Source organism: Gopherus flavomarginatus, chromosome 8, assembly GCF_025201925.1.
Source record: "Gopherus flavomarginatus isolate rGopFla2 chromosome 8, rGopFla2.mat.asm, whole genome shotgun sequence".
Taxonomy (NCBI): domain Eukaryota; kingdom Metazoa; phylum Chordata; order Testudines; family Testudinidae; genus Gopherus; species Gopherus flavomarginatus.
In genome coordinates this window covers 101,555,057-101,567,695 of record NC_066624.1, presented here as the reverse complement: position 1 = coordinate 101,567,695, position 12,639 = coordinate 101,555,057, and the positions used below count along the sequence as shown (strand labels likewise).

The 12,639-nt window shown below is 36.4% G+C and overlaps 1 protein-coding gene across 4 annotated transcripts in view; it reads right to left on the bottom strand.

Annotated features, from left to right (window-relative positions):
- Positions 1 to 12,639, bottom strand: part of NAALADL2 (N-acetylated alpha-linked acidic dipeptidase like 2) — a 1,166,543-nt gene that overhangs the window by 467,544 nt on the left and 686,360 nt on the right. For all 4 annotated transcript variants that reach the window (XM_050965896.1, XM_050965898.1, XM_050965899.1 and 1 more), the window contains exon 9: positions 4,237 to 4,329. In XM_050965896.1, the coding sequence (XP_050821853.1) occupies positions 4,237 to 4,329 (93 nt within the window). The remainder of the gene's footprint in view (positions 1 to 4,236; positions 4,330 to 12,639) is intronic.

Sequence of the window (12,639 nt, the reverse complement as noted above, 5' to 3'; positions counted from 1 at the left end):
TGAAAAATTATGAAAGCACTCCATATCAACGTTACTATTTTGACTGTATGATAATAGTCAAAATGAAGAACTTAGACTTTATCAAAATTAAGCACTTCAACCTGATAGAAATGAAACATTTTGACTAAGTCACTTCAATATTTCTGAATTCTTTTTTTTAAATTTTGTCTTATGGGAAATTTAGAATTTTTTTCTTTTTGTTCTGAGTTGGACAGAAAGGGCATTTCAAAATGTTAGAATTTCCCACGAAATTCTGAGTTTTGGCCAGCTCTAGATGCTAATAAAAAAACAGACCCATCAGTTATGACCCTTGTACTTTCATTCCTTTTCCCGATCTTCACTTCTTGTGTCATGTTTACTGTTTAGATAGCAATAGAATCCTAAAAATCACTGGGTGTCAGGTTGGGTCTAGAGAGCAAAAGGGGCTTGGAGTTTTTTGAATCCTTTATTTTATCCAAACTGATTCATCCATTCTTTTTGTCAATTTGCTGAAGTGCAACATGATATGTATAAATTGTCCACATGTTAAATCGCCTATGAAATTAAATGCTATACATTCCTTGGGGATATTTTCTCTGATTACTACCTACAAACACTTTTGAATTTGACATGTGCTCTCTAATTATAAAACTCCTCTCTATCAAAGTGGTTTTTTTACCAGAGTTTTGGTCAATGTAATACCCAGGGACATTGTTTAAGTAGAGTACAATAATACGGTATCAGGTTTTACTGAAGAGGTTGCTGCAATGTATCTGCAACATAAGCACTTTTTAATCATATCTCATGGCTGTTTGCATGTGTTTTTAAACAAATATAAAAATGAAAATCTATTTGTAAAGGCAACTATTTCTTAGATTACAGCTTCACCGGGTGGTACTGACAGAATCATTAAAACAAAACTGTACAGCTTGTCAGCAAAAATTAAATCTAAGCATACATAATTGAATATAATGAGAAATATAACTAATATAATTAGATTTCTGTATCCTGTGGCAGGAAAAAAACTTATTAATATAATGCAATGGCAATGGGAAGACCTAACTCTTTAAACCAGCATGAGGATATCTTCCCTCATGTGGAGACAGGACATTCATGGATGTAAATTTCACCTTCTGCATTCCTTAGGGACCCACAAGTGCCTGCAGGAACCACTTCTATAACTAGGGTGACCAGATGTCTTGATTTTATAGAGACAGTCCCAATTCTTGGGTCTTTTTCTTATATAGGCTCCTATCACCCCCCACCCCCATCCTGATTTTTCACATTTGCTGTCTGGTCACCCTAGCTGTAACAGTGGGATTAATGTAGGGTAACCAGACAGCAAGTGTTTAAAATCGGGACATGGTGTGGGGGGTAATAGGTGCCTATATAAGGCAATGTTCCAAATATTGGGACTGTCCCTATAAAATTGGGACATCTGGTCACCCGAGATTAGTTGGGATGCAAAGACTATATTTCACCACCCTCTCTGAATGGTCTATGGAAGGAAAGGATGGCAGAAAGATAGAAAGAGACCTTACAGGAGATGGCAGAGAAACAGTAGGTGGTTGAGAAAGCTGCCAAATGCCATCTTCACTCCAGGAAGTTCCTGCTGATGGAGAGGAGCATGGACAAGAGCAGATGGCTCTTTTGAAGCTACTTACCTGCCCACACCCCTTTCACCTGAACACTCACAGAAGCCCCCAGAGGCAGCTGGCTGCAGGAGCAGCACATGAGGGATAGCAGTCACCCATACAGCAGAGTAGCAGATAGGCAGCAGCAGCAGCTTCTCTTGCCAATCACTTGCTGGAGTAGGCAAGGAAACTGAGAGAGCATGACGAGAGGAAAGAGAAATAAGAATTGTGGGTCCCAAGTGGAGTAGGAAGAACCACCAAGTACTGTGGAGAGTTAGGATTTAGGCATGATAGGCAAGGACTGGGCAGAGTGGAAAATGTGAAATACAGGTGATTTCGTACAGTGTTTTCCTCTATCAGTTACACCTCCCTTTTGTACAGTGGCAGACCATTTGCTGTTTGCAGTCTATAAAACCCACATACATTTGATTACTTTTTAAAATTCCCCACAGTGCCTGCAAATAACCTACGCATTTATGCTTTCCCTTATTCCTTTAACATTATGGCTGGATTTCAAATGCTCTGGGAAAGTTTTTAAACTCTGTCTATAATACTTCTTAAACTAAAAATCAAAACAGATGGCTTGAGAATTGGAAGCCTTTATGGAGTAAAATCCATCCCTGATGCAGCTCCTTGGTCTTCAGTGTAATTACACCAGGGATCAATTTGGCATTCCCTCTGTACTCATAGGAGCACCAGGGAGAATAGCATGTACACATAAAACTAAAAAGAACCACATCAAAATGCCAAAGTAACAAATGTTCCAGGAAAACATCAAGTAGGGAGGGATACAGCTACAATACCAGCTAGGAGTCTCATTGATTTCAGTGTGACTACATGTTCTTAAAATTAGGATGTGCTTAAGTACCTACATATATTATCATTAAGTTTCATGTGTTATGCAAAATATTGAAGTTGATTAAAGTATTACAAGATGCACTGTGGGAAGCTGATGTTAGGGGTGAATATATGCCTGTTTCTTATTTGTTTGTTATTCTATTTTTAATTTGCAATTCAGTTGGTAGACAGATTTTTTCTAAACATGCTATTTTCTACTATTCAACCGTAGCTATTTTTCCAAGATAGCCATTTGCAAATATGCAGCAAATGAGAACATCCAATTACAAGTTCTTGTGGAATAAAACCTCTAACTGAAATTAAATACTCAAATAGCAATTGTTCTCAATTTTTTATAAAATGGACTTTGTTCTGGTGAAAGGTGCTGAATTGAGAGTGCTGCAAGCTGCAGACATTATTTCACTGACAGACGAGATAATGAAAGCTTTCCCTATTACTCCACCTCAGTGCCTCAAACCTGACCTTAATGGACAACCTCTTGTGACAGAGTAGTTAAATCAGCAATCTCTCTGCAGAAACTGTCAACAAGAGTGCTAACCCCGGGGAATTTTGATGATGGTTTGGGGAATGATTCCATTTGTCCATTAGGAATTGGACTGAGACCACCAATGCTCTGCCACATGCTGGTAAACAGCAATCAGACAACAGCTTTCACTACCGGCTGAAGTAGCCCTCCCTCCTTCCAGCCAAAGAGTTCCCATGGGGAGATTCCACTCATGTTCTACTTGTGCTGATCTTGATGACCTCCTATTACTATTATTATTTATTTATTCTCTGTATTACCGAAGTGCATATGATGTCTCCACGATTGCACTCTTTACTACTAGTATTAGAGCTGAGCGAAATGTTGTGAGCTGAGTGTGTTTTGTTGTCACAGTTGCTGTTAGGGCCTGATTCTGCCACCCTTATTCATGTTGAATAGTATCTTATTCCGAGAGTGATATCAACGTGAATACTCATGGTATAGGCTACTACTTAACGTAAAGAAGGCTGCAGAACTGGGTCTTAAATTTTATCAAAGGTAAAACTGGAAAGGTTTGCATGCCCATCATCTCTACTAAAAACAGGTTCTAGTTCCTGGATTACATGGCTAAAGATTGTTCTAGGTCTTATTTTCGATTAGCAATATGTCCACAATCGAGCCACAGTACAATCCGCTGCTACAGATACAAATCACACACAGTGAGATTCTTGCATTCAATTACTTCTTAAAAAAATAATTCATTCTATTTGCAAGTGGATTAGCCACTAAAATAAGAAAAACCGTGGACTTCCACTATTTTGATTGATGCACTGCACTTGCTTCCCGCAATACTAGCCAATATATAATTAAAAATATAATGTAACAATAGTCCACACTTAAGAAGAATTAAGCCTTTGCTAAGGTCAGATAGACTGTTTACATAGAACAAGTCAAACAAAGTAGTTTCTAGAATTTGAAACCCTAAGACATTTACTTAACATAAATGACAAAACAGTAATATCATGAATATTTATAAAGACAATTATTGTTTATTGTGCAAGAACATGCTCATTGTACTGGTACCATCTCTCCTTGCTTTTTAACCAATTCTCTATTTAATCCTCCTGTTGCTTCCTGGCATAAATCAAAGTATTTGGAGCTATAATGGCCTTTTTAATTGAATATTTGTACAGCACATAGCACAAAAGGAACATGATACTTGATTGCAGTCCCTAGGATTACTGTTGTACACATAATTAATAATAATAAAGGTAATAATAGAAGTCATAGAGGACTACTTACCGGGAAATGTAGATCCTTTTAAATACCCAATAACATTAGAAATTGTCTTGTATGTTGGGACTGTCTGAACATTTAGACTGATTATTCTCTTTTCTGTTGAGATAAAAACAAAAAATGCGAATATTTTAAATCAGCATTTATCAAGCCACGGAATCCTGTAGGCCATCAATTTCCCTTCTTTCCTTCTACCCACAGAAAGAGAAGAATATATTTTACACTTACTAAACTACATAGATTGCAGACAAAAAAAGGTAACTATCCTATCTCCCACACTCAGGTAACACTACAACCCTGGTTGGTACCTCAACAGTGGGAATTGAATGACGGACTTCTAGATTCCAGACACATGAGCCTCTACTGACTGAGCTGAAAGACTCAGCTTCTTAAATGAAACTTTCAAGATATTTGCTAAGAAAAGTGCTTTACAATTCATATCATACAGAGCCTAATGCAAAGCTCAGCTTATAGTAGCCTCATCAACCTCTGCATAGGGCCCAGTCACCACTAGAGGAGGACACATCCAACTCTCATCCCTATACGGGCTGTCAATTCTAATCTCTTAAGGAGCTCCATGATGTTTGGAGTTGCATCTTAATGGCATAATTGGGCCAAAATCAGTATCAACATCCTTATCTGAAAACTGACTGAACCAAAATAAAATGTTCTGTGGAAAGATTGTTTTGTTCTTAAGCTCATAGACTATTATCCTTCCAGTGTTGTATTTTCTTAAACACTTTGTTTTCAAGTCTTGCTCCCTGAGCTGTCTGGAGTGTTTAAATGACGAGTGCATTGGAATATTTAAAATAAAACTAACTTGTGTCTGTCTTTATCAGAAAGATTTTCAAGCTCAGGTTCATTCTCTGATACTTTTGTAATGAGTTGATTTTAAAATTATATTCAGACTAAAACCATTTCAGTTTCATTCATTTCCTAGACCTCAGAAATGGATGGCCAGTTAATGATCGAAGCAGGTACAACAATGCCGAGATTCTTCCTTTGCTTTAAGGAAAATAGTTAAAAAAAAAATAAATGACAGGTCATAACTTCAAATTATGATTCAATGCCTTATTCAGGCAAAATGTTCAGTATCATCAATGGATATGCCATCGTGTAAGAACTCGGTAAGAACTTAATAAGGACTTTGGCTCTGCCACAGAGTGCAATGGAAATGTCGAGTGAAGTCGGTGGAAGTCATGAGTACAGTTCAATAGAAAATTCAGATCCCATTAGTATATAATCACCACTGATAATTTCCATGGTGAGTCTTGTCTCATACTGATGACAAGGTTAGTGTTCTGATTAACCTTATCCTTCTGACATTTTTGCCATATGTGTCACTGACACTCCTGAAGGAGAATGCCTTTGTTGTTTTATATGCTTTGTAAAAATCTCAAATTGTAACCTGGAATTTCAACTAGAATTTCTAGCTTTGCACAATGATGAATCCAAAGAATTCTCAGCATTGGCTTTTATAAAAAAACAACTTGAAAATGCTTTCTGGTATATGCTCTACAAATTATTCCCAAGACCCAATTTTGGATAGAAAACCATTCTAGAGCTGAACTGCTCACTCTTTTTTAAAGCATTTTCAAGCCAAAGCTGATTTGACTTCTTTGTTCTAATCCTACAGCATTTAATAGTGGTATGTTTTATTAGGCCCCAATTCAATAAAGCTTAAACACATGCTAAGCCCCACAAGACAACTAGACTTAACCATGTGCTTAAGTGCTTTTCTGAGTCAGTGTCTTAATCAACACTGGCTACTGAGACTTCAGTTGACAACAAAGCAACACAATATTTTCTTCTGGCAAGTGAGATGTTCTGGAATCAGATAATAAAATGAATAGACATACTGTACAGTACTCCAGTTTGAAGTGGCTTAGGCTTAAAGGCTTAGTACACCTGACAAAAAGGCTCAAGGGGGTTTCCATGGCATATACAGAAAAAAGTAAAATCTAATTTTCTTTAAAGAGTTCTGACAACAAATCTCGGTTCCTGATGCTATACGTCTGATGAAAGACTTTGAAGGTCTTGACAACATTATCTCTTTTCCCTAAATTCTCTGGCAAGCTATAAGAAGATTTTAGCTTAATACTGCTTGAAATACACTTTAAGCTTATCTAAGCCATAAAAATACTTCAGAAGTAAAAGAAAAGAAAGTGATTTGTCAATATCATTAAAAAAAATTATGTTTTTTTCTTTTAACGTTCTCTTGACTTGAAACCTGCTAATTGTTACCTAGCTATAATCATTTGTTCCGACCATGGTTACTCATCACATAAATAAAGACAAAAGTGCTCAGCATAATTTCAAATATGTGTCTTCATAAACAAGAAAACATGCCTGTTTCATCTAAAATTGGATCTTGATGCTGGTCAACAAGTCAGCAAAACATTTTGTATTTGATAATTTATGCACTGCATTGCATTTCTGAAAAAACATAATTCTTGCATAAGAGTATATCAAATGGCATATGCAGAAAATTGATACTGAATATATTGCAATGTACAAAATGCTAAGTATACTGTAAACATCTTTGACATAGAAGAAAAGATGAATTGAGGTTCCTGCAATAAAAAGCTTCCTTTCACTCTCTTTACTCGTGCAAGTGACCGATCATCTAAATTCAGTCTCTTTTTCAAATCTGAAACATCCCTAATTATTTTCTCAGTAGTCTTTGATTGATTAGCAAACTAATATTGTCCAATATCGAAACCATTCTTCTATTAACTTGGATATTCATAATACCTGGCTTGGTCTAAAGACTTTCATAATTAATTTTTTCACTACTTGATTGAATCCTGTGGACCTAGACTAAAGAGATCATCATAAAAATATTTATATGAAAGGTTTCTGAGTGTAAAGAATGTCTGGAACTCAGTACTTAAAATTGGCTCTAAAGAGGGCAGACCTGATCTGGTATGGAGCAGATGTGTCCCTATGAATATCTGAGACAACTGTGAACATCAAAACAATCCATATTTCATAGATAAATCTTGCCATATCCCACGCTATTTGGCAGAAGTAAAGATGTTATTTTTTCCGAGAGACCCAGGCTGCTGTTTTGTGACCTACCAACCCAGAAGAATAAGTATTCTCCTCTTTTGGGATAAACACTCAATGATGAAAGCTGTTTTGGAGTGGGGGGAGAGAATACAACTAATATGTCTTGGTCTCTTATAACTATGAAGCCTGCAAGGGTGATCTTTGAGGAAGAACAGAAAGAAAGATATACTACAAGAAAATGCTGTAACATGATGATTAAGAATGAATATTGGCAGCATACAGTTTAAGATTACTTCTTTCTATAAATTTCTATGAAACAATAAGGCTTCCATTTCAAATAGTCACAGGGCAGCAACACCTAAGTATACTTGTGCCATCTAGACGTGGTAACATACATCACCAAGCTCCCTTGTGGCATTTTCCTCCATTTGCTCTTCTGGATTTATAATATAATGCTCATGTACTATATCAAGAAACGACAAAGTTGTTCGCATATTGATATAATTGACTGATGGCACGGTTAGCATTATTAAATGAGGTTCTTTCTTTCAGCAAGCTCTGAAGAAGAAACACATATAACAGTATCACAGTGCTCCATTCTACTGCTGACTGAGAGGATATATATTTGTGATTCATGATTCAAATTTCACAAATGAGGTCTGAATGTAAATCACAACAGAATGACCATTTGGCATGTGGAATTGTGTGAAGCAAAGATGAAACAGGTTCAATATTTTAAAAAATATTTATTAAAAGATATTATTAAAAATATGCCACAAAACCTCTTTGGTTGCATTCAGTCATTTTCAGTTACAGGTATGTTTTACTTCTCCCTACTTTGCCAATGGTTGGTGTGATTTGCTTGCAGATTATAATAAAGTTTTGTATTATAGTAATTAAGGAGATTCAGTAATGATCAGTAATTACATTTTGTAGATATAAGAGTGGTTATAAAACATGAAGTGATTCTACCCAGACTACAAATATTTTCACCTGAGTATGTGTTAGTGGTTATAACACGGTACTAGAAGTCTTTCTATTCCTGGTTCTCTTATTAACACCATTTGGTCTTGTTCAAGTTCTTTAACCTATCAGTGCTTTCGCTTACCATTCTGTACAAATGGATATAAACAAGTCTACCTCAGTGCAAAGGATATTATGAAGTTTATTAAGTCAATGTTTGTATAACATCTAAAGATTCTCGAGGCTCTGTCTACACATAAAAAGTGTGAAGTTTTAACTGTTCTGGTATAGTTAAGAAATATGCCCCTCCCCACTTCTTCATGTGGACAGTTATACTGATATAACAGTGCTTACCCCATTACAGCTTATTCCAGTAAATGTAGGGGAATAAACTATAATGATACAAGTGTGACAATGTGTTTCTGGCGGGACCCAACTGAGAGTGCCAATTCAGGACCAATTGCTCAAACAGGGCAGTCACAGCCTAAGGCTGGGGTCTTTCCACCTCTAAGGCAAACCAAACCAGCCAGACAAAAATGACTTCGGTTTCACTCCACTGGCCAACCATAAGTCACACAAGCAATTTCCTTAGACACTCCAGTCTCCCAGTATCACCACCAGTCCCACTCGTCCTGGGGAAGAATGGTTATGAAAACCAACACCCCAATAAAAGAAAAAGGCTCTCTCGATCCCAAAGAATCAAGCCCCAGACCCAGGTCAATATACACATCAGATCTTACCCACAAATCACGCTGTTGCCAATACTTTAGAATCTAAAATCTAAAGCTTTATTCATAAAGGGAAAAAGGTAGAGTTGAGAGTTAGAATTGGTTAAATGGAATCAATTACATACAATAATGGCAAAGTTCTTAGTTCAGGCTTATTACTGCTCCGCAGGAGAATTGAACAAATTTTCTCCAGTTACCGTCAAATTAAAAAAAAGAAAAAAAGTAGCACATGTTTTGGTGCAATGATGGAAGCATCCACAATTTAAACATTATTTATAACTTCAGTGGCAAAGGGTCCATAATAAAGCTACAGTATGGGTGTATGGGCTGATGTTCTCCATATTAAACACACCAAGAAGTTTGCCAAAGAATAGGGGAGTGTTGGCATAGGATAGGAGTTAAATCTCTCTTCATCTTGCTGGAGTGTTTTGAGGTAACATTAATGAATTTTGTTGCTTTTAAGACCCATACACACCCCCAGAGACACCTACGATGAATACATTTTTAGAAACAACAACCAAAAAAGACTTACATCTTACTTACAGTAATATAATGTTAGGGCTATGACTACTAGAGTCAGAACCTGTACAGTAGCTGCTAAAAGCAAGCAGATGAATCTTTTAAACAATTTGTATCTTTTATGAGAACAAACCACACAAGCATTTTTCTAACAGTAAATCCAGACTGCCATTAAATAGATCAAAGTAGTCCAAATGCATTTAGCATGTGAGAAAGACAGCTTACCACATCTGTGGATATGATGCTCATGATGGTAAAGAACTAAAACTAGTAACCAAGCAAAGTGAAGTTCTGCTAAATGCAAACCTCCCCACATAGCTCTTTCATTGTAAAAGTCAAATCCTTGATTCAACCTCCCTGATATACAAGTCCTAGAATAGCATTGAACAGAGGCTGTGAAATATCCAAACTGAGCCATATTAACATAGCAATTTTGTGGTGTGCAACCAGCATCCTGCATTAACACGACTCCACAAACCTCATTTTCACTTATGACCCAAGGCAAAATTTTAAATACAGGTCTCAAGTGCTTGTAAGGCTTGAATATTAACCCACCTTCATCACTAAATCTCCAAAAAATAGTGCTAATAAGTGATTAGAATTTTCCTTGCAGCTACAGCTGTAAAAGATTGAATTGCTCAGATTCAGAAGTATTTCATGTGCGGGATACCTTCACAGATAAAAGTACATCAGAAACTCACTAATAGGCACTAATAACTCAGAGATCCAATTTAAATGATTGAAATTCATGAATCAGTAAGTAAGTGAATGAACAATAACAAAGAAAGGTTTCTGCAACACAGAACATACTTTGTTTATGTTGATAAATGTATTTTAGTTTTATGATAATACTTCATAAAGTTCTAGTAAATATGCCATAATATAGTCTGTAAAAATAAGGTCTATAGTATTATGAGACTTCACTACAGTACACTGCTCTTAAATCTTTGCTAAGATGCAGGGAGAGACCACAATATTTTTATTTTTACTTTATTCTTGGGGAGGTGGGAGGGGGTTATAAAATGTCTGGATTAATGAGGTTGTACAGCAGTAAACAAAACGCAAAACAAAATATAGGGCAAACTTTTATCCCTACAGTTTATTTCATAGCTGGTAACTATTTAGTATGCCTGAGATGTTTCCCTCCCGATCCTCCCAACCCCTTTGTCACATTACATCACTTGAAAACTGCGGGGCTGGGGGGAAAAGGAAGCAACATAAGAAAACTCTATATAAATGCTTAATCATTACTGATTTTTACAGCTTTTTGAAACACACTGACAAGAGAATGATGAGCATTTTATCCCAACAAATTTTAAGCCACCCAGTTGTCTGAATTGTTCATTCATCTCTTTTGACATCTAAGTGATGAGTTCTACATCAGAAGTGAAATATTTCTTATGCTTTCTTAGGATCAACTGGGAGTCTGAAGTATCAGCCTTCTAATATGTATCATTTTGCTCAGCAGGCAAATTTTTAAAATAGGTTAAATAGTACATAGATACATATCAGCTCAAATCTTTGATTCATTCCAACGAATCCTCAGCAAGGATCATAGGGTCTCAAGGACTGTGTGTCCACTACATGAAAGCAAGACACATTCTTTAGCTTTATGTGAAGTTGTTATTACAGACTCTCTTATTTAAAATCCAAGAATGCTCCACCTTGGTAACTTTAGATTCTATTTGGAATCAGACATAAGCTGTTCCCTTCCGGTCCAAGCTAAGATGAACCATGGCCAGATTTTTCCTAGGCAAAGAGTTTGACAAGCCCTTTACTCCCAGAAAACATGCAACTCCTGGTGTTCCAGAAAAATACAACAAACTGAAATAAACAATCAATCACCCAACCCCAAGGCTACCAGGCAAACAAAGCTGAGTGCCTATCCTTAGGATGATTCTGCCCTGGACCCTGAAAGCAGAAGTCTTGTAGAGCTGGAAGCAGGGCAGATCCTGTCCCTTTCTAGAACAAAGGTTGCCCAGCCCAAACACACTTTTAAGGCTTGCTTGCTTCCCGAAGCTGTTAGCGTTCCCTCTAAGTTAGAGAGCTCACACATCTCATCTGGGATGGACAGGCACTTCTTTCTTCTGAAGGGAAAGTTCTTTAACTACTTCTCCACTTGCTGATCACATTGCTTTACATTTTGTTGCACTGCCTCTGGCACTTCCTCCACCCTTGATGCCTTTGGGGAAGATGAAGTCCCTCTATAAAAACCACCGAGTCAAGTCTGCATAGAGGAAAATATTCCTTCCTGACCTCAGCAGTAATCACTTTATGTCCAGAAGCATGAGATCTCACTGCCTTGAGATCTCACTGCCTTCATTCTTAGTACATGTAAGTACAAATGCTAAGAGTGGTCATAAACTTAACCAACCTTTTTATGTTCTTGTTTTATTATATCCTTATTCCACAATAACTTCCTTAAAGTTGTAAACAACTTATACAACTACACACACACTGTACAATGGTTGCCCCTAAAAATGCATTTAAGGTTTGCTTTTTACTATAGTAATTGTTTATCACCTATAGATAGTGCAGGAAATACTGTATTAATATTATTTATTTACAAAGGAAATTGGCAAAGCCTTTTTAAAGGATGGTGTTAACATATAGACCTAAAGCTGTAAGTTAGGTTAAAAAAACTGTTAATCAAAATTATCATGAAGGTTTGCAAAATTAGGCTAAGAAAAATAATAAAAAATGATAGCAAGCAAATTTTACATTGCTTATGGAGTGAAAAATATATCTAAAGGTCATGACTTATTTTTGCAGTCACTTAAACATATATGCTTGTAATTAGCACTAGCTACTGTACTTGAACAACAAGTTATAAGAGTATAAGAAAAACTATGAGAAAGGAGTAAGTCTTTCAAAAGCATAAAATGTTCCAACTGCAAAGGGGAAAAAATAAGTGATTAATTAAGAAATGTTACTGTCTTTGTCGGCCAAAATTGTTGTGATCTTTTATACACTGGAAAATTGGTGTGTGTTAAATGTAACTGTCTAAACAATTAATCACAAGGTAGTCATTTGCTAGTAATAAGACAATAATAAGTTACACATTTAGGCACAAACTGTAATTTGAAAAAAAAAAGGGGGGAATATAAGAAACCTGTACACTTTGAACCACCTCGGCCCAGTAGGAATAGTAGCCTTGTGGCCCCAGAGTGGGTCAGTAATTGCGTCT